The sequence below is a fragment of the Catharus ustulatus genome, chromosome 16, assembly GCF_009819885.2.
Source record: "Catharus ustulatus isolate bCatUst1 chromosome 16, bCatUst1.pri.v2, whole genome shotgun sequence".
Taxonomy (NCBI): domain Eukaryota; kingdom Metazoa; phylum Chordata; class Aves; order Passeriformes; family Turdidae; genus Catharus; species Catharus ustulatus.
Genome location: NC_046236.1, coordinates 3598718 through 3623351, shown reverse-complemented (window position 1 = coordinate 3623351; position 24634 = coordinate 3598718). Strand labels below are relative to the sequence as shown.

At 41.9% G+C, this 24634-nt stretch overlaps 1 protein-coding gene across 12 annotated transcripts in view; it reads right to left on the bottom strand.

The window, feature by feature from the left end:
• The window catches only part of RBFOX1 (RNA binding fox-1 homolog 1), a 1131477-nt gene that overhangs the window by 856320 nt on the left and 250523 nt on the right, over positions 1–24634 (bottom strand). For all 12 annotated transcript variants that reach the window (XM_033073813.1, XM_033073810.1, XM_033073809.1 and 9 more), the window contains exon 3: positions 14304–14336. In XM_033073813.1, coding sequence (XP_032929704.1) covers positions 14304–14336 — 33 coding nt within the window. The remainder of the gene's footprint in view (positions 1–14303; positions 14337–24634) is intronic.

Below are 24634 nucleotides of genomic sequence, written 5' to 3'. Positions count from 1 at the left end.
TTCAAAGTTACGTGTGAAAAGCAAATGGGGAATAGAAGAGTGATAAATTTGACAGTGGTCAATATGTTCAAAAGTTTGAATGAAAATCTGAATGGTATAAAGATATAACACACCCTAATTATGTAGTAAGCCAAAACAGTTTTCTCATAGTGCTTTCATCTATTCAGTATTTTACATTCATAATTAAAAAGTGCCTACTAATGCATTTACCTGAGATGTGCTATGATCACTCAGGGAATAAAGCTGCTTATTCTCATTTATAAAGCTGAAACAACTTGTGTTCCTTATTTTAAGGCAGGAGAATACAAAATTTGCAATCTTTTTATGATAAAACTAGGATTTTACTAAGAAAACAACCAGTTCTAAAAGAAAATGTACAATTAGAAGCCTCTCTCTGCTATTTGTTACAGAGTAGGCTTCAACTCACTGAACTGAAAACTCAACTAATTTTGGCCTTAGATTAAAAAAAAAGTTTCAAAAGCCTAAATGAGAGAGGAAGCCCAGAGAACAGCTCATGTACATGGTCAGCTCTGTTGTTATGTCTTTGAAAGGCCTCAGCTTCAAGGTCTGCTTAGTTACTCATTCATCCAATTTTGAATTATTAAACATGTTTTTGCTTTTCACAAATTTCCTCTAATCTACCCACCTCGGGTTTTTTGTGAGAACTGAGAGAAGAATTGAGCCTGGCATTTTGATGAGCTCCCACTGCCAGCTGAAGAGAGGCATGGATCAGCCATGCCCCAATTTATGGCATCTAAACTCTACTAAAATACACACAGAAAGTCACAGTGACTTGGAATATCACTTTCTTCTTCCTCAGGACAAATCCCACAGAGACTCGAGTAGAAGAGCCCAACAATTGTGTTTAAGAAAGGGAGCTGAAGCAGCAGAGGATAATCCAGGATGCATAACCAGAGCTTTTCTTCATTAGTAGTGTGGAAAAAAAGGGGGGTAACCCAAAAGTAGCCTGAAAGGCTGCCACAAACATTTTCCACTCCTCTATTGGTGGTGGGAGAAAAAAATAAAATCTCAATTTTTGACTACTTGAGGAGATTTTTCAAGACAAAATAATTTTTGCTCTCTTATCCTACTGCTTCTCCCAGTGCCAAGGAAATGGTAAACAAAACTAATAATGAGGGGAAAATCACTTCAGTGCAAAGGGGTGCTCTGGAGGAAAAGGACTTCTGGAGTTCTTATTTCTTCCCCCAAGCAACAGCTCATTGTTACCTGGGCCATGATCTCCAGGGAAAACTGTGATTGCAGCACTGATAAAAATCAGAAATAAGTCATTAAAACCCCCCCCCCCCAAATCTTTTCTCCTCCAAGCAACATAGAAAATGTTGAAGAACCACCACAAATGAGAAGCAGCAGGCTCATTTTTAAAGGAATTCTTTCCATATCATTCCCTGGCAGTGCCATCACTAACCTGGGCATGTTGGCATTTGCTTTTGTGCACTGCCTCACTTTTACCCTGCCAGAGCCTCTGTCCACAGGCTGCTGAAGCTTCTGTGGCCTCAGAAATGCCACCCAAAGTGCCACTGGATCCCAGCCCTCTGCTGTGCACTGTGCCAGCTGACAGCCCTACAAGCACACAAAGATTTTTTCCCATGAAGACAAACACCAGCAAATTGAATTAGTGTGCTAACAGGAGCAAATAAAATTTATTTAGTAAAAGAATGCATAGTGAGATTATCTAATTAAAATGATTCAGTCTTCCTCTGCACTGCCAGTGTTTTGAAGAAGGATAGCAGGTAGTACAGTACCTAGTCCCTGTGAATTTATTAGTGTTGAGCTTTAACCCTACAACTGTCAGCTCTGATTGGAAAAATTACGTTCAAGGTTTTGTAGCAAGAAGTGATTAAGTGCATTTACAAAGTGAGGACATCCGTTCCCAAGCTGCCTAACATCAATTAAAGGAGGCCAAATTAAATCGATGTTCTAATTCTACAAAATTAATGGTAACTTTTTTTTAATAGATGTAACAACATTTCCCTGAGGTCCTGTAATAAATTCTTATCACAGCAACTCATGTAGAAAGTAAATGGTTACCTATCCATGAAAATGCCATGTTTAAAACCAGTTATGGCAACGATGACAGTGAGGTTCCTAATGGTTCCAGGGCTCTTCCAGGCATTTTGCACTTGATTCAATGTTCTTTTACTTTTAAATATGAGGAAAGCATGAAGGAAAAAACATTCTTGTTTACTATGGAAGTACTAATTTTTTTTGCATTAGTTCATTTTAAATAGAGCATTCCCCTAAACTCATGGGATCAGGAGCTAATTAAGGTTACTTGTAATTACTCTTAATCAAAATGCAATCATAGGTCTTCACTTTACACCATTCTGTAAAAGGCAAAAGGGTTTTTAAAATTTGTTTTGTTTTGGGGATCACTTTGTTTTTTTGTTTTTTGTTTAAGTGTTGGGTGATACAAACCAAATACTTCAATTTTCTGTATCATCATTCCTGCTCAGGAGACAAAGAGAGCAGAGGTATTTTAGATGCAGTTTTGCAACCTAGAAGCTGAGGTGAAGGTACCTGCTCCTCATGGCAGAGTGACCCTGGCTGTGGGTGCTGAGGACACCCCATCACCTGTGGGACAGCAGCTGAATTCATGGCTCATGTGATTTCTAAACTTTCTCATTCTCTCTGCCATAACGCTGTTATAATTATTAGAAAAGATACATTTGACCACTCTCTATGGCTCCTTTAATTTAGCATGTAAAGTAATAAGTAAAGAGCCATAAACCAAAGTTTCTGATAGTTACAGCCACATTCAGGAATATTTGTCATTGCCATTAACTCTTCTCTTTCTGGAGGATCTCTCCTAAAACACTGTCCAGAGCAGAACCAGAACTGAATACATAATCTGTATTACAATGAATAAAATATTTATTAAAAACTCAGCAGAAAGAGGATTAAATTGGTCTTTCTGTTTGGTTCAGCTCTCTGTTTATGTAAGTCCAGGCCTTAACCTGCTCCTGGGCTTCTCTTCTGAAAAGCACAACCAGTTTTCAATTGCATTCTCCAGTGAAGTCCATGCAAGACAAACCAAACTAATGAACACAGCTCAGCTCATAAGCACTGATTTTATAAATTCACCACACTCTTGTATCGATTTAAAATGTGGTTTTGTAACACAGGTTTTGTAGTGATGCTTCAAAATTCATTAAACACCACAGATATTTCCTCCTAGAACATTATTCTGGTCTCCTGACAATCGGTGGCTTTACCAGCTTGTAATCATCTATGTTTATCTGGAGATGCCCTTGTGTTATTTGTCAGAATAAATCATCTAGAGCTCAAACACAATGCTGTTTCCAATTTCATGTTTTCAGAAGTCCTGCTGAATGTGGAGAGCTGTTCAGCTGGGAGCTGCTTTGCCTCCCCAGAGAAGTTACAGCAAAAAACATCCACTGAATCCAGAGCAGGAAAGAAATTCTCCTGTCACGTTTGAAGTCTAAGAATGCAAAGTCTGCATAAAAAAGTAATGGAATTTAAAAGATTGAACTCTTTGAGCTTCTCTAGATGGTTTGGATCTACTCTGAATTCTTCAAATCCTGCTCAGGACAACATTCACTATGTCCTTTGGGAACAAAGAGCTCTAAGGAAGGAGGAAATGAGATACAGTGAGGAGAGCAATTTTCAAAGCAACTGCTGGGAGTCAGTCTGTTACAGAAACCCTGTAAAGATTATTCTGAAGGCTTTAGCCTAGTCCCAAAATCATAAACTCCCAATCCAACAGACAATGTCCTTTAGTTAGAACACTTTAGTAATTCAGCAAATAATTCATCATATGCCAGTAAGTCATTATAAAGTGAATAAACCACTTCCAGGCTGCAAGTTATTGAAAACTCTTTATCAGACCAGAAACTGAAATCATGTTTCAATGGCAAAGAAATGTGGAACTGCTGGGGGAAAAGTGCCTCAACAAGCAACTACACACCCTGGGCTGCCTCTGCCATCTGCTGAGGTGGAAAATGCAGATCTTCCCAAAGCTAGGGGGGGGCTTCCCCTACAACAGACATGTTTCAATCATGACCTCTGAGAAAAGTCAAGGAAAGGAAATATTTTGGCTATGCCTTGTTGGTCCTTCTTCAAAGCTGCCATTACTGAGGAGGAGAAGGGCTCTGTTTCACCCACGACTCCTCACCCGCAGCTCCCTCCAGCACACCAGAGTCTGTCCCAAGCCTGCTCCTTGATCTTCTCCTCTGCCATGATGGGCAGCAGCTTCTCTCTTTTTTCCTCCCTGAAGCAGCTACACCAGTGCAGGTGAAAAGCAGGAGACAGAGAACAATGCTGCTTTTTCTCTTCCCCTCTTAAGCAACATGAACATTTCTCCAAGCAACCGCTGCAGTTTTAAATCACCTCAAACCCTCCCTGGGATTTTACAGAAGGGTGGGAAACATGTTTGGTGGCTGTTAAACATGAATGGGAGAGCAAAATACTTTAGTACAGTAATTTCACGACCATGAGGTGCACCAGATTATAAGGTGCACTACTGGAGTCGCAAATTTCGCAACTTTGTACATTATATAAGGTGCACTGGACTATAAGGCGCGCTTTTTTTTGCAGCGAGGATCCGTGCCACGCGCAACAAAGTAATGAATTAGTGGCAGGTGCTCAATTTGCAAACATTTTTCAAAGATCAGCGTAGCCTTTAAACGCAGCCCCAGGCGCCCTCCCCGTGCAGCGGGCCCCGGCACTCCCGCCTGCTCCCAGCGCTGGCTGGCGTGGCTCACGGCTCCCACCGCATGTCCGCACTGCATCCCGGTTTCCCCCCGGCTGGCGGCGGCAGCGCTTCTCCCCACTTCTCCCTGGCCAGCGGCCGCGCCACTTTCCCCTGCCCGGTGGCCACGACTCCCGCAGTTCCCGGTTTCCCCCATGCAGCCACAGCTCCCACGGGTCCCGGTTCGGCTTGCAGCTTGCACTTCCAGGTTGGCAAATTTCTGAACTTTGCCCATATATAAGGCACATCCGGACTATAAGGCGCACTTCAGGGTTCGGACCAAAATTTTAGTCAAAAGGGTGCGCCTTATAGTCGTGAAATTACTGTACTTCAGTCAAAAGAATAAACCAAACACACACTGTCCCTAAACACCCCCTCATAATTCTGGATATTTATCTTTGCTGCTAAGATTGTTTTTTAAATGTACAGTGGGAATGGGCAGCAGCACCCTTCCACATATTCCTAGTGAAATCCCAAACCACAATGCTGCTTGGCTCACAATTGCTTTTTCTGTGAATAGATGTTACCTATGAACATCTATTTTTTATAAACACATTATTTCCCCTAAACATAAACCCCTCATGCTAAGTGCTGCACAATGTGTTTGTACTGATGGAAACACTTCCCTTTGTTATGGTTTGTTTGCTCCAAACTACCCATGTTTCCTTCAGAAACTTTTCCCAAAATATCTCTTTTGGGCATAATGTTAAGCAGCAGTACCAGGTTTAATTAATAAGAAATCCAGTCTTTTCTGCATTTTCACATATAAATTAAAGTTGTTGAACTAAATATCTGAGGGAAAGATATCTGGTTTTGACCAGACACTGCAGTTCCCAGGTTGAGACTTTTTTCTATTTCAAAGTGACCTGTGGGAACTGATTATTAACAATTTAAATCCTCTTTCTCTCCCTCAGCTTCTGCCACCTCCCACCTAAACTGAGATCACGTTCCCTGCTCTTAAACCTGGCACGGCTCCACTGAGCCCCAGCTCCATTAAGGTTTATGAAGCTCGGCCAATTTCCATGGCAGAGAATTTGGCCTGTGCTTTGTTTAAAGGTTATAAGCCTTGCCTGCAAATGCTACAATTCCATGTGGAATTCAGCTAGTCTTTCATTTTTACACTGCCCATGTCAGCCAAAAGGTCTTTACTTCAGACTCTCCGTGAAACAGAACAAGGAAATTGTTAACCACCTTTTGCTATTCTTACAGGGTCTTAAGAAAGGAATTTTTTATCACATTAATTTGCATTGTACTTGTGAAATTTCATCTTTTGCCCTTACTGCTGTAAATAATTTTTGTTCCATGTCAAAGAGAAAAGAAAACTTTTTTTTCACCAATTACAGAAATAAAATAAAAGGCAGAAGTTTCTTCACTCTACTTTTCACTAACAGAATTTCCAGTAGAGGTTTTCAGTGCATGAACTGAATAACCACCTGTACTCCTGCTAACCCAATTTAGGATAATTAGTCAAAGGAAAGAGAAGAGTCCCCAAACAAATCTCACTAGGCCTGAGAATGGAAGGAAACCTTGGTAAGAATCAGAAAAAAGTTACTTTGAAATACTTGGTTCCTTATTTTATACAGCCAGTGGTGAATATTAATACATTTTCAGCTAAAACTTCCTTTTGATGTTTTTCTGTAAGTAAACTTCTTTTGTTAACGATGTACTTCATAAACATGACAATCGTTGCCCATGATTTTTTCCCAGCACACAGCCAAGGAATACATCCAATTTTAATGGGAAGAGCATGCAAGGCCTTCTTAATGTTAGCCCTTGCAGAAGGAAGAGATTTATCTTCAAACAAAGATCTACTTAAATATGTTTGTGGCAGCTGAGGAATTTATCTCCAATTCTTTTTGCCTGTGGTGTGCCACATTGCTATTTTCCCCATAGCAGCATGCAAAGAAGCAAACTAAGATGTCATATACATAATACAGAGATAAAAAATGACCCTATTTCCATGTCCATGTGATAAATGGAATGAAAGTTCAGTGAACACATATTTGCACATTAATTGAACTGCATGATTCTGTCCTGTTCAATCAAGTCACTACTCTGTGTACCACAGGAAATTTTTCCCCAAGAACCATTAAACCAACTTTATTGCTTAAACACATAGACATTTTCACCTATTTATCTTCCTGCCTTGCCAAGATAGAAGAAAAAAGTTACCTCTGCATATTCACATGATTGAAAACACATACACAGGAATTTATATATTACTGCATCACATCACTGCAATGACAATCTGAACTAAGTGTTGCTGTTCCCTGTAATAATCAGAGAACAAAGGTATTTGATCAACTTTCCTAACCTATAAATATTTAGGGGAGATTTGGGCTTTGAGAATATTAGGTTTTCCCTAGAAATCAAGTTTCCTTTGGCTGATTTAATCATCAAGATCAATATGGCCCATCTAGAGCTGTGACAGTGTGATAGTCTTGAAATCCACAACTGAGGACTGAGAAAAGTGTGATTAATACAGCACCTTTAAATCCTTCATCAAAACACGTCCTGATTCTCCTACAGGCAGTGAAAACTTACAGCATTCAGCAAGAGGATGTGGAAGGAAAGCAAGAAACAGAATCAATAAACAAAGTGCTCTTTCAAGTCAATACCAACCCTTTAGTGAGACAAGCTTATATTCACTTCTGTCACCTGCAGATTCCTGATGCACTTTACTGAAACAAATTCTGGAGACACGTCTCCACACAAAATAAATGTGTGTGTTTATCTGTATGCACATACAGAAGAGGTGTGCAGCATGGTTCACAGCTGTCATTATTAAATCTCTTTTTCCTCAGAAGCCTCCTAGCAGTCCTGTCAGATTTGGGCAGGGTGGGGGGATTGCTGGTGGTGATGCAATCTTTAGATCCTTGGGGGCAAATTCCAGGTTCAGGCTCAGTGGTGGAATCCAAACAGGCACAGCAGGGCAGGGGAGCTGTGGGTGCAACATCTCCCCTCCAGGAGCTGGCTCTGCAAAGTGCAGTGACATCCAGCACAGCCAGCCCTGGCCCCCACCCTGTCCCTGAGCAGCCCTGGAGCCTTGGCCAAAGGACTGGGCAGCCTTTGGGTGAGAGAAGGACACAAGAGAAGCCTGTGGAAACTTTACAAAGCACACCTCAAAAGAAACAGAGGCTCATGAAAACCAACCAACCAACCTCTCCAAAAAACCCAACACAAACAAACAAGAAAATTTTAAAAACAAACAAAACAAGCAAACAAGAAAATATTTTAAAAACGAAACCAACCAACCAAACAAAAAAACAAACCGAAACAGAAATAAGCAAACAAAGCCCCAAAACCCCAAGCCTAGTTCAAAGACTGTTTGCAGAACACAGACTTTATTGGTGAAGGTTGTGCAACTTTGAAAGAAGCAAATTGAGGAAACTGAATTAGTCCATAGACAATTATTCATATACATATGAATAAATCCAAGTCAAAAGCCTGTGTAGGCAGCAGTCTCAGCTACCAGAGGCACACCTACCTACCTGCATGGTATCACAGCCATAAAGATTTCAGTCAACAAATATTCTGCCCTTGTTTTGTAATTCTGTCCTAGAAGCACCTGACACACCTGGCTACTCTTCAGACTGTGCTGGGACACCTCCAAAAGCACCTTTTTAAAAACCTACAACACCCAAGCTTTTGTCATTTGAACTGAGTAAAGGTAATTTATGTGTCCAAGTCCTTGCCAAACTGGATGACAATTAAAGCCTAATACTTATTTAAAGAAATACAAAATGAAGGCTCAAGCTCCAATCACATATCTACATTATAAATACTCTATTTAATAATATATAATCAGTAAATTAGACAACTGCTTGTGTCTAAACTGATGTATTGCACGATTCAATCTATCTGGGGGTTTATTAAAGTTTGTAATTTCCATTCATTATCTTCTGTTGAACTACTTGCTTTTCAGTGGTAGAAGCTTCTGCTTCCATGAGTAAAGTAGTCCCCAAACCATAAATTATATCCTACAGTTTTGACATCATTTATTTTCATACCATTATACATGCCAACCTTTTGACTACTCAAGATCAAAAGAGTTGCTCTCCAGGCTCATATTTCACTATAGCTCTCATATTTTATGCAGCAAATTAGGTTTTACAGTAGCAGCTACAGCAAGACTGTCTCTCACACTGCACAGTTTAAAATTACTGCACAGGATTTCAGATGGAAGGAGCACAATCCTAGAAATTCATGCTCAAGTTAAAAATGGATGAAAACTTTGTATAATTCTTCTCCATGCATTTTGTGTAGTCTTTGCACATCTCTGTGTAGCTAATGCGGTTAAACCTCCCAACTGTCATAGGGAGTCAGGATTCTGCCTTTGGTAATAAAAGTTGGAGGGGGATCCATCAAAGCCTGATGAAGGAAGGTATTTGATGTGCTCAGAGGGGCTGCACCCCAGGCACATCCAGGGTCACCCACCAGGCACACACTGCCATGAATTTCCCCCCCTGCCACGTTTGCAATGTCCATATTAACTTGTCAGGATAATTGCTCCAGCTGGGAGCTCCCATCACTGCCAATCAAGGGTTTATTTGGGATCTGAAGGCACAGAAGGTGCTCAGCAGGATTTATATGTGACACTGAGTTACCCAGAGACACCTTTCACTGGGAATTCAGACCCCTACTCAGCTTGCATGATTGGAAAATACTTTTTAGTGGAAGTAACTGAAGGCACGACATCAAAATCCCAACTTCTGCACAGTTACAACTGGTCAGTTCTAAAAGCTTGAAAATTAAAAATAATTTTCATTTCTAATTCTTGATTTTACACTTGAAATTATAAATATTCTTAGTTATACAGAATTATGGGATTAGTGCAATTATCTTTTTAAGAAAAAATACTGGCACTTGTTTATACACAATATGTGACAGCTCGCTTTAGCCAAATCTAGATTTCAACAGAACAACCAAAAATTACTGCAATAATTATCCTCTTGATAAATTCTGAAATCCCTGAAATTTGAGATTTTAAACCACTTAAAATAATCAAAATTATGACTATAAGGAAAGCTTTATGCTGTACTGCTATAGATATGTACTTTTCTTAAATTGCAAATATTTTCTCGCTGTAAATACATTAAAGTTGGAAAAATTTTAAAAAGTGCCAACAGCAAATTCTTTATTAGTCATCATGATTGATCACTCCATGCCTCATTCCACTTGGAGGGAAGAGGGAATACAGAGCTGGATAGGATTAACAATGCACAGCTTCAACCAAACACTGTGGCTGATGCAAAGTATTGATGCAGCAGAACAGAGAGAAGCTGTAATCCACTCACTCATCCTGAAAAACAACCTGAAAATAGAAATGGAAATGTCTCCTGTCCTGAGCACGCACGTCCCTGCAGTGATGGCACACGAGGTCCTTGCATGTTAAGTGTGCTGGGGAGAATAAAGTAGGGCAGGGAGTGGAGGGAGGCTGAGTGACATGTTTTCATCCGCCGTGGGGTTTTAATACAGCACCTGCAATTTACCCTGACAGCATCCAACCAAGCATTCATCCTTCCCCAGATAAAGTTCCCACTGATATCATAGTTTTCCCATAGAAATCAATCAGACAGCCAACAGGATCTAAAAATTCCTCATGAGCTAGCAGAAAGAATTATAAGTCTAGCAGGAACAGAGCGTGCTGCAAACCATCAAACCGTTCACAGTAGAACAATATTGGTAAGGCATATTTCCTGAGCAAGCTCTGCTATCTGTTTACACACACACACCTCTCTGACTCCTTTTCCAAAAGGAATTAGCTCATCCTGGCACCAGGTAGAGCACGGTGGTGCTGGCAGTGAGACCCAGCTCTGCCTCACCAGCAGATTCCTTCATTGCTCTCGAGCTGCGTTCTGCCTCCCCTCAGAGATGTCAGACACTGGGCAGAGTGTGTACCACAGCCTGACGGGCTGGGACTGCACTGTGTGCCCCAGGAGCAGTGCAAGGCCAGCAGACAATGACACCAAGCCCTCCATCCCCTCCGTGCTGGCTGTCACACCAAACCTGCCATGGACACCTGGCACGTGTCACATCGCCCATCAAACACATTTCCTGCAGGCACACAGGATTATCCATACACATCTTACAAATAAAAAACTAGCACAATCACCTGTCCTGTCAGAGGATTCTCCTCTCTGACCCCACCCAGGGAGCAGCAGAGGGTGGATGAAGGGAATCCATGTGCTGGCCTTTTCTGACCCATCCCCTGCATGTCAGGGATGTGGGGGCTTAACAGTGACATTTCCTGATAATCAAGGGCCTGATGGATCACTGTATCAATCACACTTTTGTTGTCATTAGAGCCACATTCTCCGTATTATTCTGAGCTTTCCTGTAAACTCTGATTTAATAACCTCCTTGGGCTTTGAGCTCATTTTGATTCCATTTGATTGAGACATATTGGCACCCTTTTCTTTATGAGAGGAAAAAATAGGCTGCCTTGACATTCCTCCCATTAAAGCAGGAGGAGAGCTAACACACAGTTATGCTGAACTTGTATTTCAATCAGGCATGACCTCTCACTTCTCACAAGAAGGCCTTGAACTTCACTGTATCATTTATTCAAATATTGCAGAGGAAAAGAGGAATCACAACAAGCTTTCTCTGTTCTATTTTGGTAACACCATTCGTTGCAGAAAAAGGAAAAGAAATTATGCTTTGCCTAACATAAAGATCATTTATTCTCACTGCTAATTAGAAAGAACACTCTGGAAAGTCAAATAGTTTCTGAATGAGACATCCTTTCATGGGGAAAAATGTGCATACAAAAAACAATAAGAAGACTAGATGCCATGTACCTGTAATAGATAAAGTTAGCAGAATGGAAATAAGGTTTTCCTCAAACTGTTCCAGCAAATTACTTGAAAACTTGTTTTATTGTGTGTTATGGGAATTGTTACAGTGTACAGCTGTATTTGAGACTGATCTCAGCTCATTTTGTAATGGTATTAACAGGATCTGTTACGGGTTTGAACAAGAAACCAGGGTAAACTGTGATAAACATCTTTGTGTTTGACTACCTATGCAAAAGCTATTCCTTTTTAAGATGCCTCTAACTCGCACATTTGCAAGAGGATGACCCTAACAGACACGGTGTGGGCAGATTTGGCAATTATTTTTGGAAGGCTTTGCTGCCTACAGCTTTGACTCTGTCACTATTTGTTGTCCCTTTGTGTTAAAAGATGGAAGGAAGGTCCTGAGATCACTTGACAGATTCCTCTAGATGTTCTTGTCTCTGTAGTGATATGTGGCAACCAGCATTTAGAAAAAACCCAGCTGGTTTGCATCTTCCTAAAACATTCAGGAGCTGCACAAACACTAAGTTTTCATCCAGACTTCATACAAAATTTAGTAAGGGAACACAGCAGTGTCACCTAAGAACAAAGGAAAAGGAAGAAACAAATTTCAAGACTACTTGGACCAGCAGTTCAAGAGCAACCAAGTAGAGGCTCTGATAAAAGATTTTAGAAAACAAATGTTCTGCTTTTTTATTCAAAAGCAGAGCAGAGAGCTCCCACACAAGCACCTCAGCAGCAAACAATGGAGGAGCTCTAATGAGACAAGACCTGACACAAAGGCAAACCAGAACAAGGGGATTTGGGCTTGTCTCCTTCTCAGAACTGTTCATGAAGACCCAAAGGTAAAGCAAAATCTAATCAAATCAAATCAAATCAGGTAAAACACAGGAACACTATTCTCAAAGCTGAGAAATGTCCTATATGTCTTGTCATCCCCACAGTTGTGTAAGGCCTCAAAGATGAAAATTCATCAATCAGTTCTGCATGCCTTATCCTCTTATTTGCTATTTCATGAGTTACTCCACTGAGCTCAGTCAGACTATTTCCAAACAGCATTAATATCCCATTCAGGAAAATATTTAATTACCCTTTACCTTCAGTTAGGATTAGCCCTGTATTGGGGAACTTTGGCAATCCTTCTGAGTACATTCATGAATGGGAGAAACAGCCCCCAACCAGAACCTCTCACCCACAGATCTGTGCCCAAAGTCAGCAGGTCCATGGGCTGGGGCACAGCTGGTCAGCTCTTAAAGAACAACCAAATGTGTTAACTCAAGGTTTTCAAATCAATAGAGTACTAACAAACAAAGCAACTCAATTGGCCAGTGCAGAAACTTGCATTCCTAGAATCTTGCACACACAAGAGAAAAAAATACATGAGAACATGTGACAAACAAATAAGAAAACAGACTGCATAGAAGGCAGCAGAGTCAACAGTAGTACCCACACAGTGACAAATCTCAGCCCCCAAAATCCCATTAAGAAACAAGAAACTGAAAATGACTGTTAGTCATCATAGAACAGCACCAAACATTTGAACAGTGCAACAGAGAAAAAACAGGTACAAATCCTACTCCTGAAACTCCCTAAGACAAGCCAAGTATGCAATTGAATCAGACCAGCTAAATTGAACACTGATATTACAGTCTCAATCTAAATAAAAATGAATGATCTCATTCTTTTGCAGTATGCAAGTGAACTCATGTTCTTGTTCTTTTAAGTAACTAGCACAGTTTATCTATTCTCTTTAATAATGCAATTTAATTTACCAAAGGTTCATATTAAAAATTTATCTGACTCCAGCAGTTAGAGTCACCTACACATTTTGTCACAGTTAAACATTAGCTTTGGAGCACATCACAAATTCCCTACTGTGAGTCTGAGAAGGGTTCCACAGAGGAACACTCTGAGCTTCCAACTGACATTACAAATAAATGACTCAGGAACTGTGCACCAAATTAAAGTATCTGCCACTTATTACAAGTGCAGGGACTTGTTCAGCAGCAATGTTCAGAAGAGACAAGTGCAGTCAAACATATTTGTGCTCACAAAGGACTGCCACTTTTGCTTTAGCAGTTATTCAAAACATACTCCAATAATCAGGATGTTTTCACCCCTGTGAACACCTTCAGACCACTAAGAAATACTCACACATCAAGAGGAAAGCTGAAAAAATAAATATGAGTCCAAAAGGATCAAGCTGACCTGCAGCAACATCAGCACCTAATGTACAACACTGCCAATGGCACTCCAGAATTCAATGGGAGCTCAGCTCCAAAATCCAACTGCTCCTTCATGCTCCAGTCTGTTCAGTCAGCTCATGGCACAGGGTAGAACAAGAGCGAGGCAAACCAGATGTGGAGGTGCACAGAACATGTGCCAGCCCCCCAGAACCACCTCTGGAGCTGGCACAAACCTGCTTGGCTGAGGAGCAAAGGAGAAAAATAGAAGGGCACAGGGCAAGGTCAGCTTGCACCTTCTGGGGTGGGAAATAAACCCCACACCAAACAAGCTGTGTGCTTTTGATGCCATGGAAACCCTCACAAAGACCTCCACGATGGCAAAATTTTCCTAGAAGGGCTTTATGAGCTTAAATATTGTTGTACCGTGAGCAGATTTCCAAAGATTGGCTCATTAAGCACTAGAAGCAGCACAAATGCCATCCTGAAGTAACTTAAACTTTCACCCCAAAATTGTAAGCAAGCTGGCCCCTCTCTGAGAAGCACAGACAGCTATTTAACATTCCAGCAGTATAAGACAGAATTTCCTACCTCAGCTTTGCTGGCATCCAGCGATGTCAAAACCTGAAAATTACAGGAAAAATGCATTAGTATTGATCCAACAAAACAGGAGTGGGATTAATTGGCTTTTGAGGTAACTGACATCAATTGGTTGTTATGGCTTGAGGGAACAGGACTGAAGAGAACTGTCTTTCACACTGAGACTAGTCACCTCTCATGCACATCAGAAGGGGATAAACCACATAAACCAGGGATATATTAAAACAGTAACATTCAGGAATATTGGGTAAAAATCCAGGAAATATACCAAAAGAGAACTGGAAAAATACGTTTCTATTTTTACTAATTTTGAATTTGTTGACAATGAGCAATGCAACAATAAGCTTTCCAACCCAGACACAATTCCCAGGATACGCTCTGAACAAGGTTCAGTTCCACATGGTAGAAGCAACACAGTCTAAAGACCACATTCCAAGTGGAGTGTGACAAAGTTTTGCCAGATCCTTCTCACTAGGGACAGCCTGCTGGGCACAGGTGTCCAGGGTTTGTCCACCTGGGAGCTGCAGTGCTGACTTCAGCCACCAAAGCTACCCCAAAGCAAAAATCAGCCACTCTCTGCCACTCAGGGGTTACACTGAGCTCAGTGTCTAACACCAGGGAGGTACAAAGTCAACTGCTATGAAAAACTGCACAAAATTCACTACAGGGAAATTCATCATTTATATTAAAGCAACTTAAACATTTTAAGACATATATACATTGTTACAGGTCAAACAACAGATATGATTTAATAAGCTCATATTAGACTCTGAAGGCTGTTAAACCATGTTTGTAAGACAAAAATCTTTGCTAGAACTTTATGTCACAATACTGTCCCCACTGTACTAGGCTGAAAAGCCCTTAATAGTCTCCTCACAAATTCCAGACTGACACCTAGCTATAATTCTGTCTCCAGGAGAATAGATCTTCCTTTGTATTGGTGTTAATCATCACCTCTAAAGGACATCCCCAATTCTCCCCAGCTCCAAGGAGCAGCAGAGGAGTGCCCAGCCATGACCCTGGCTGAGGGAAGGGGGAGGAGAGCACAGTGTTCATTGAGCAGAGCTCAGCCTGCACAGCAAGGGAGACAATTTGTGTGCAGAGCTGCTGTTCAGTGAGAGACATCTGTGGATTCATCAAAAACTTATTCCAAAGGAATTTAGGAATGGAAATGAACTCCTGTCACATTACAACACGGTACCTGCAATCACAAACAGTTATTTAATTTAACCTGATTCAAACCCAGGTTCAGCTCTATTTGAAATGTGTACCTTTGTCACTAATGGGATTTTGGAAGCTGTTCAAGAATTTCTCTCACACAAGCAGAACTGAACTTATTTAAATTCTATTTATTTACAAACAACCTAACACCTTCTTTTCGTTGCTGTTGTTATTCATCTTCATCAATATTTTTTAGTGTTAGCAGTTACTTTTCCTTTCCAAAATGAACCATACAAAAATCCATCCCTTCCATTCCCTGCTGGCATTCCCTTAGGTCACTCTGGTGGTGTCCCCTCACAAAAAGGTCTTTTTACTCATAGACTCATAGAGTTACACTCCACTTAACAATTTAACTGGATATTTATTGGAGGTAAATGACTAAAAGTACCTATTGTCGAGGATATACCAGAAACTTTTCTTAAAACACTGGAATTTGGAGTGGAGCTTCCTGGAGCTGCCATAAATCCTGCTCTAAACCCTCTGTCAAAGGTGCCTATCTTCTCCCTCCATCAGTTTGCAAGAAAAGGGAATAGAACTGAGCAGTGTGACTACTCCAGCCAGGGCTCACTAATGCCTTGCAAGGCAATTACTCTTGTGTTTTAATAATTCACCTTACGTGTCCAAAGACTGTATTTCTCTTTTATATTTTTGTTCCTTCCTGGTGCTTTACAGTCACCCAGTGCTCAGCTGGACCACTGGACAGATTATGTCCCTATCTTTCTTCTCCAAGTTATTGTCTGATAAATCCCTGCTCAGCAGTTGAATTCCAGTTAGTTCCTAGAAGCATGACCTTTTCCTTGGTATTGCTAACATTAATTCACTTTTATTTCGGTCTGCAAGCCCATCCATCTCTTCCTGGATATCACACCCGGCTCCTCTGTGTTAGCAATTCCTCCCAGCTTTACATTTTTATCAAATTCCATTAGCACATTCTTAGGCCAAGCATACTAATGACAAATTTTCAAAAGAAATGACAAATAACACAGTGCCCCTGCTCAGGGGAGCTGTCTGTGGAGCAGTGCAGCACCAGCTGCCCCTGGTGCCACAAGTCAGGGTGCCAGGCTGGCACACTGAGTTATCCTGCTGGAACACTGCAGCAGCTGAGATACACAGCTGGGAGAACATCTGCACCCAGCCTGGGCACAGGGACAGGGACATACCCTGAGCTCTTCTGGGAACTCTGCAAATGATCCTCACACCGGAGGGATTATGATCGTTGGTAGTACACTCACCACTACCCCAGTGGAAACAAAGATGGAGTGTTTCTACTTAAAATAATGGCATTCCTCAAGCTAATGTTTAATTAATAAACAGTAAAACACATTAATTTAATATTATGGGTGAAATAACACTCATGAAATTAATGGGCTGACTATTGACAATTATCTAAGTCTTAACAGTTCTTTTTATTTAAGTTCATGCCTTAACTCAGTGAATTATCATTCTATTTGTATGAGTGATTTCTTCCTCCCCCTCGCTCCTATCCCCTGTTCCTGAAACTTGTAATTTCTAGCCCACAGCTGTATCTCCTGTCACGTTTGAGGAGCAGTGAATGAAGACAGGGAGCAGTGTAATGGCTATGACAAAGAATTGCAGTTCCAAGCCATCCTGTGCCGAGGCTTTTGAGGAAGTGTCTGTGTGTCACAGGGTGATCACTCAATTAAATCCTCTGCGAGGCACTGCCAGCTCTCCAGCTCCTTAAGCAGGGCTAAGATGTGCAGCCAAGCCACCCCAGACACAAAGCAGTGTCTGCACCCCATGGCAGGCAGCCCTGGCTGAGCAGTCCTGGGGGGATGTGGCCATGCTAATTGCTGTGCTGATTGCTGTGCTGATTGCTGTGATAATTGGTGCTAAGTGGGAGTGGCTGGGCCAGGGGAGGAGCAGAGAGAACCTGGGCTGCAGGCAAGGTGTGCCATCATTTCCATCTCATTTCCAATAATCCATGCTCTGCCCCACGATCTGTGTGAGGGATGATCATTCTCCCTCCTGCTGCTCCCCATGACATTTTATGCCCTAGCTAAAAGCACAGCAGTTCCAGCAGGAGGAATTACGGCTCAGGTGAGGGATGCTGTCTCTCTCACCGTAATCCCTCTGTGACATAACAAAACCGTGGGCTTGTGTCACCTTCCCAAGCAAGATGCCATTTATCCTTCTTGTGCTACAAGCTGGACGTGACTGACAGAGAACATCTTTTAAAATGGCTTTTTTTGCTATTCCTGGAAGTTGTACTCAATGCAGAACTTCCCATTGTATGTGAGGAATCCTGCAAATACTGACAAAAACACAGACATGCTGATAACACTGCAAAAAAGGAGAGTCTTTTAAACTGTGGTTACTGCTTTGAGCATTTAGAAAGGTCTAATCTCAAGGTGAATGCACCCATAGTTCCTCTCTCCAGAATGAACACAGGAAAGTATTTGCCATTCTAAACCAGGAAGCAAATAGCTGCTATTTGTTACATAGCTCAAGACAACACCTTCCAGAAAGAAATAAAAGAAACTTTCTTGAACGAAGAAAGCTCCTCAAACATGAGACTGGACAGCTCATTTAGTATCAATTTTGTGTTAAAAGTACATGAAATTCCCTGTGTCAAAGTTCAAAGACAAAAAATTGAAAGGTACATGTTTGGAGCCAGGATTCTCATCTATCCTGTGCCTGAAGCTGATGAGCGTTTCACTGAACTCTCCCATCTCACCCACATGTGAAGATCTTTTTCTGTCACTGATTATTCTAAAAAAGGCATTTTCTTAACTTTTGTCACCTTTTCACATCAATCTGTATCCTGTACATTAAAAAAAATCAGTTTTTACATGTAATATTTTCCCCATTCGCTAGTTCCTATGGAACAAGAGAAAGGATTGAAAAAAAAATGAGGCCAGGACTAGGAAAATATATGGTGCAAATAAACACCCAAAACAATCTTTGGCAGTTTGGACTTTAGAAACCTGTTTGGAATATTAGGCATACAGGATTTTAAGCATGAAGAAAATAGATAAACTTAGAAATAGTATTAATGGTATTGGAATTGCTGATGCCAAGACAGAATTACAGTAATTTCACGAGTATAAGCCGCACTTCTGGGTTGCAATCAAAATTTTAGTCAGAAGGGTGCGCCTTATAGTAGTGAAATTACTGTAATTTTATTTCCTTTTAGACACAAAATATCTGACTGACAGTCCTGGAGACCAACACCTCCACTGCTTACCCAGTCCTGAATCTGCTGCAGAAACACCCTGCAAGGGAACTGAGCAAGATTTGTGAGGATGAGATCAAGGGCAGAGCCCTGACAAGGTCCCGTGGATGTCCTGGCATTTATCTGAATAAATGTGAAATTCTCTGTTTAAAGTTTGTCTCCCTGAGCTCAGGCAGTATGAAAAATCACAGTGTGATAATCACTGTGCTGCAACCTTTTATTACATTGGGAATCCACCTGTGGGTTGGGAGGGATGGGAGGCTGATTGCCCTCTGACTTTTCCGAGTTTTTGTCAGCCTGGAGCAGTCAGCAGCCTGGTTCAGAGCAGATTTCTGCTTGTGGCTCCCAGTGCAGAGCCCTGAGCAGAACCTGAGTGCTGGAGCTGCTTCATGGCAGGGTGCAGAGAATCCAGCCCTGTGCTGTGCTCCTCACTCCTCTGGCTCCATGATGGGGACAATTACCTGTAATCTCACTGCTTCACTGTGAGAAACAACAGCAGGAGAGCAGGAGAAAGAAAAAAGATAAAACCAAACCAGCCAACAAGCCTTTAGGAATATTGCAGTGTACTGTCTGGCACTTTCAGTGTTGATAAAATTAGAAAAATAAGGCAAACCATATTGTAATACTTCCCTTCCTAAAGCACTGTGCCTTTGAAACATGGAATTCTAATGCACCTTGCCAAATTTAGTGAAGTAATCATGATAAATGTAGCTATAAATCCAAATTTTTCTTTAAACATATTTAAATCCCTCCATCAAAAGCATAGAAAAATATGTATGCAAGAGAGATCACCTTCTTGCTAAAGCAGTTCTTCTTGCTAATTCATCAGTTTTCATTCACCTCCTTCTTGATTTCTAAAAGCAATTCTGGAAAATGAAGCAAAATTAACATTTACATCCCCACTCCTCTCTCAGACTACCAAGAAACCCTACATGACCCTTTATAAACCTAATCCTTAAAGGTCACCAAAGCTCCTGAGTGTCAGCAAGGTGGGACTTGACCCAAAAATATTCACTCATCAAGGCTGAGCTTTTTCATTTGTGTTCTTACCCTTGTTCTGACTAACACTCAAATAAAGTTCTAAACTAAAACTGTTTTTCTTGATTAACAGCCTAGCTATTTTTTAAAAACTTTTTGGGAAGGCTCTAAGAGGTTTATTTGTAGCAACTCTTCTCTGCACAATATAAACAAGATGGCCAAACTGAGGTGCACTAGAGAACTCTCTGATGGATTTTTGCCCAGTACACAAAAATGTACACCTACATTTTAAAAGCCAAGATTTAAAGTCCTGGGCCCTACAAGAGCTGTGAGGGTAAAATGCTGCTGGTCATTAGTTGCTCCTGAAAGCAAAAGTGAGAAATTCCTGGGATCTCCTGCAGGATCAGCTCTCTGGGGCTTCCACAAGGCTCAACATAACAACCTATGGCTGTCTCACATGAGTGCCCAGTAAAAAAATCCAATCTATTAAAGGCATACATGAATGGAATATGCTGAAGGGAGAACAGGGGGAATCAAGACTCATATTTCATAGATATGTATCTTTAATTAAATTTTGCTCAGTTTATTTACTGCTATGGATAACAGCATTAGGTTACTCCAAATTTCTGTTAACTCAGTAAGTCTACAGGCAATGACTTCAGCAGTTGGTGAAAAATATATCTGCCCTTAACTACATCCTAATAGTATTTGTGATGCTCAGTTAATATTGGCTGTTTAAGATCTTTAAGCTAAATTTGCTCTGTAAATCAGTCTGCAAAATGTGGAGTAGTTATCATGGATAGTTCACTTAATATAAGTCTCAGTCATAACGTCATCTTTTTTAAAAATTTCTGCAGTGTAACCTGAATAAACTATGCAAAATAAATTAAAAAAGGAAAAAAAAAACCCTGAAACACTCATTCTAACTACCTTTACAATGATTTTCATGAAAGAGTCTGTGTATTTGTGTGTCTGGAACAAAGTAGTTAGAAAATAACATTTCTCTGAAATAAGAAGTCACTTTTCAAAGCAACATGAGCTGCACAGAACTTGCCAAACGGTTCCTGTTTAATACTGGGAATAAATTCCATTACTGCTGTAATGAGGTAGTGAGAGAAAACATCAATACACAGTAAGTTACCACAAAAAACACACAGGTTTTGCATGCAACAAAATGTATGGTCTTTGTTTTCTGTCCTCCTACAAGCAATCTAAACCTACTTTATCCATACCTTTAGCAAATATCCACATGTACTGCTGCACTGCTGCCTATGATATAGAAGTCAACAAAAGTAGGATTTCACACTTATTAGATGGTAGAAGTTCATGATCCAGAATGCAATTGCTATAAATTAAATCTGAGATTCAAGGTAAACAAAGCATTTTCAAATAAACTGTTGAGCCACTACAGCTTTTCCATGGATTCTGGTAAAGATGACATTAATGCTCCCTGCTTAATTTAGCAAGAAAAGAAAAATAGAACTGGAATATAAATATAAACAAAAAGGTCTCTGGTGATATTTTTTTTCATGTGTCAATAATTTTGTAAGGCTCCAGAGCACCGAGGCAAGAGGACAGAGTGAGAAGGCAGCAATGAAACAATTCCCTGGCCACGCCTGCCTCGCAGCACTCAGCAGCACTGTTAGCACTATCCATTTCACCCAGGAGCCATACACTCACATTCTTCAGAATGCCCACGTTATGCCAGAATAATATAAAAATAGATGATGAAGCAGAAATGAGCTAGGTTTAGCCCTGGTGTGTGCAGCAAGTGCCATAATTGCACAGGCAGCTCATTACAGAGAGCCAGTCCCCTGAGCCTGCCCTGTCCCAGTTAAGCGACAGTAATAGAAAGCAGCTGCATGAGGACATCAGGTCAGCACAGTCATTAGCCCGAAAATTGCATGGCCATCCCTCCTGTGTGGCACCAGGCACTCACACACCATCAGCCTCCCAAGCAGCAGGGCAGATGTGATGATGAACCTGGCCCAGGAACTCCATTAGCAGCGACCCCCAGCTCCCTGCAGCCTCACTTGTGCAAACTTGCAGCACTCGGGTGGATTTGGGCTGCTGCCCTTGCCCTGGCTGCCAGCCCTGGGCAGGGCTGGGTCAGTGCCCATGGCAGGGGACACCCTGAACCAGAGGTGTCATCACCTCTGTCAGGGGACAGAGCTGGGCACTGGCACTGCCAGAGCTGAGACATCTCCCAGCTCTGCCCGGGCCAGGGTGATGCCTTGGAGTGGCTGGACAAGATTGAGAGAGTAAAAGCAGGTATTTATTGAAGGCCTTCAAAAGATATACCTTGGGCAACAGAAGCCTCCCAGAGGCTACACCCAAGATGAACAAGAGTCATGAATTTTTCACACAATTATAAATTTGGTCCATTTACACATTGGGGTTAATCCTCCAATTACAGCTTCAGACACTGAAGTCATATACCTCCAGTTTGATCCCCCCAGCTCACTTTTGTTTATGCTTTTCAGAGCCTGAGACACTGAGGTATCCTTGAATTTCAGGCCTGGAGAGCAACTGTTTTGTCTGAATAACATGGGAGAACAGCAGCAGACAGGCCATGGAGTTCCAGAGTTATACACTAAAGCAGTGCAGGATCTGAAAAATATAAAAGCTGAATGCTAAGGCATCAATGGGAAGGTGGTGCTGCCAGCAGCCACCACCATCAGCAGGAACAGAGGACATCCTACCCATAAAATCTGATCTGTTGTTTGTTAACCACTCAGATAACTCAAACAGGACAAGATGTGTCACAGGGAGTTCTTTTGGTGCCATGGGTTAGCGCTGGGCTGGCATCTCCCAGGTGCCAATGAACATCTTGGTTTGAAGGGACATCTTACAAGGTAAGCTGCATTTCTGACTGACAGCCATCCACTGCGCAACCATAAAGCCACACAGAACTTTCACTAAGTAGAAATCTTCCATGCCTTTTCCTGGAAATGTGTGGAGTTTGTCCCATGGGTAGGGATGCCTACTCCATGGTTACTTCCCTGGGATTGAGTGAAGAAATCTGTACATTATCATCATTTTGGGGTAAGTTACATTCAACTCTTAATCAATGCCATCTCTTTTGCCAGCTTTAGTACAAGTACCTTGATATCATGCACTATTCTATGATGATATAATCAATTATATTTTTTTAGTTTTGTGCAGAGTAGGAAGTAATTCTGATTAAGATCTTCCATCTGTTATCTTTTTTTCTGTTCATTTGTCTTAATAAATAATTCATCTTTATACAAATATATCTGATTTGCCACCATTGGAGCTTGTGGGACAAAGCAATTCAATTATACCTCTATGGCTGCCTTAAACTGTTGCCAGACCCGAGGCTAAGGAAGGATTTACCTTCATTAGAACCCATTTGGGAAGGAGTTTAAATGCACAAAGGGTTCTTTCTGCCCCCATAGTTAGGGCAGTTCAGAGTGCCACACTGTGTGAGGAGCAGCTCTCGCAGGAGCTGGCAAACACTGGCCAGTGTGCTGGCCCAGGGTGCTTCAGTCCCCACAGCCACCCCCAGGGCCACCAGCCATGGGCAGCAGTGGCCTCTGGGCCCCCACCTGCTCTGAGCAGAGATCCCCCCAGATAAATCCTCTCTGAACCAAAGTGCCCCTGGGAGCAGCAGTTTCCACGCTCCCTCCCAGTTCCAGGGCTGTTGGCAGCTGGGCTGGCTCTGGGGGCTGCAGAGGGAACAGCACAAAGTCTGCTGCAGGGGCTGGAGTGACAGGCACGGCTCTGCTGTCCCCAGCTGCCAGGGGCTGAAGGTACAAACACAAATTCCCATAGCCCAGGGGCTGAAGGTACAAACACAAATTCCCATCGCCCAGGGGCTCACGTTCCTCCTCCACCACTTCTGCACCCGCAGTGAAGACAGAGCCCTTTGGCAGTGCTCGCAGGCACCCTGACCAGAACACAGCCTGTGAAGCAGCCAGGCTGCTCTCAGCTCTGGGTGCCCATCCCACCTTCCCCAGGGATGTCTCCTGGTGGGATGAGCTGTCCCCAGCCCCTGGGCAAACCAGGGCTTCTGTGGTCCTGATGAGCTTTGGTCACAAAAGCAACAACCCCTCCATCAGTGTCAGAGACTAAACAAGTTTGACTATGTGCTGATGTTCTTCAAATTGTTTCTAGCAGCACTAGTTCTGGCTGGTTTGTTTTGGGGAAATGGATGATGATACAGCAAGGTCGTGGTGCCTCTGCTGCAGCGAACAGATGTTGGCACATTAATGCCACCAGCCCGTGCTGCACGAGGACAGAGCTGCTCCTGCTTGTCACTGCAGCAGCTCAGCACAACCAGCCACACCAAGCAGTCCAGGAAAGTCAGTCTAAAAGGCAAACATCTGAAGAGAAGAGCTCCTGCACTTTCCAAAGCCATTGCTCTGTGTAATCCTCATCAAAACACACTTTTCTTTTTTTAAAAAAAATCAACCTGAAGCCAGCAGAACAATAAGAAACCAAATCTTTTTCCCTCTCAGCAGCACAGTTTTCAATGCCATTTGTAAGCTGCCTCTTTATCCCTGACATTCACAGCTGGAGTGTATCTCCAGTTCAGGTTGCTCCCTTACACTGAGGTAGAAATAATCAAGTATTTTTCCATCTTTTTGCTGGGAGGACTCAAAGCTCAGGGTGCATATCCATAGCTCTGTTAACCTGGTGTGAGATTCTCGTGGGAAACTGCACAGGAGGAAGGCACCACCACTCCCAAAGATTCCAGTCTGCAGGGAAAGCAGAGCCTCATGACTGGGAGGGAGCAGAACTGGGGGAGTTTGATGTCTAAACTGAAATAAACACTTTTGTCTTAATAACCTCATAGCAGCAACACATTTAAAGCATTAAAAAAGGGAATAGGTCAGCAAGATGAGAGCAGGGAGATACTTCACCAGGAGAAAGCAATGCACAGCCCCTTTACCTGGGGGGGAGTTTA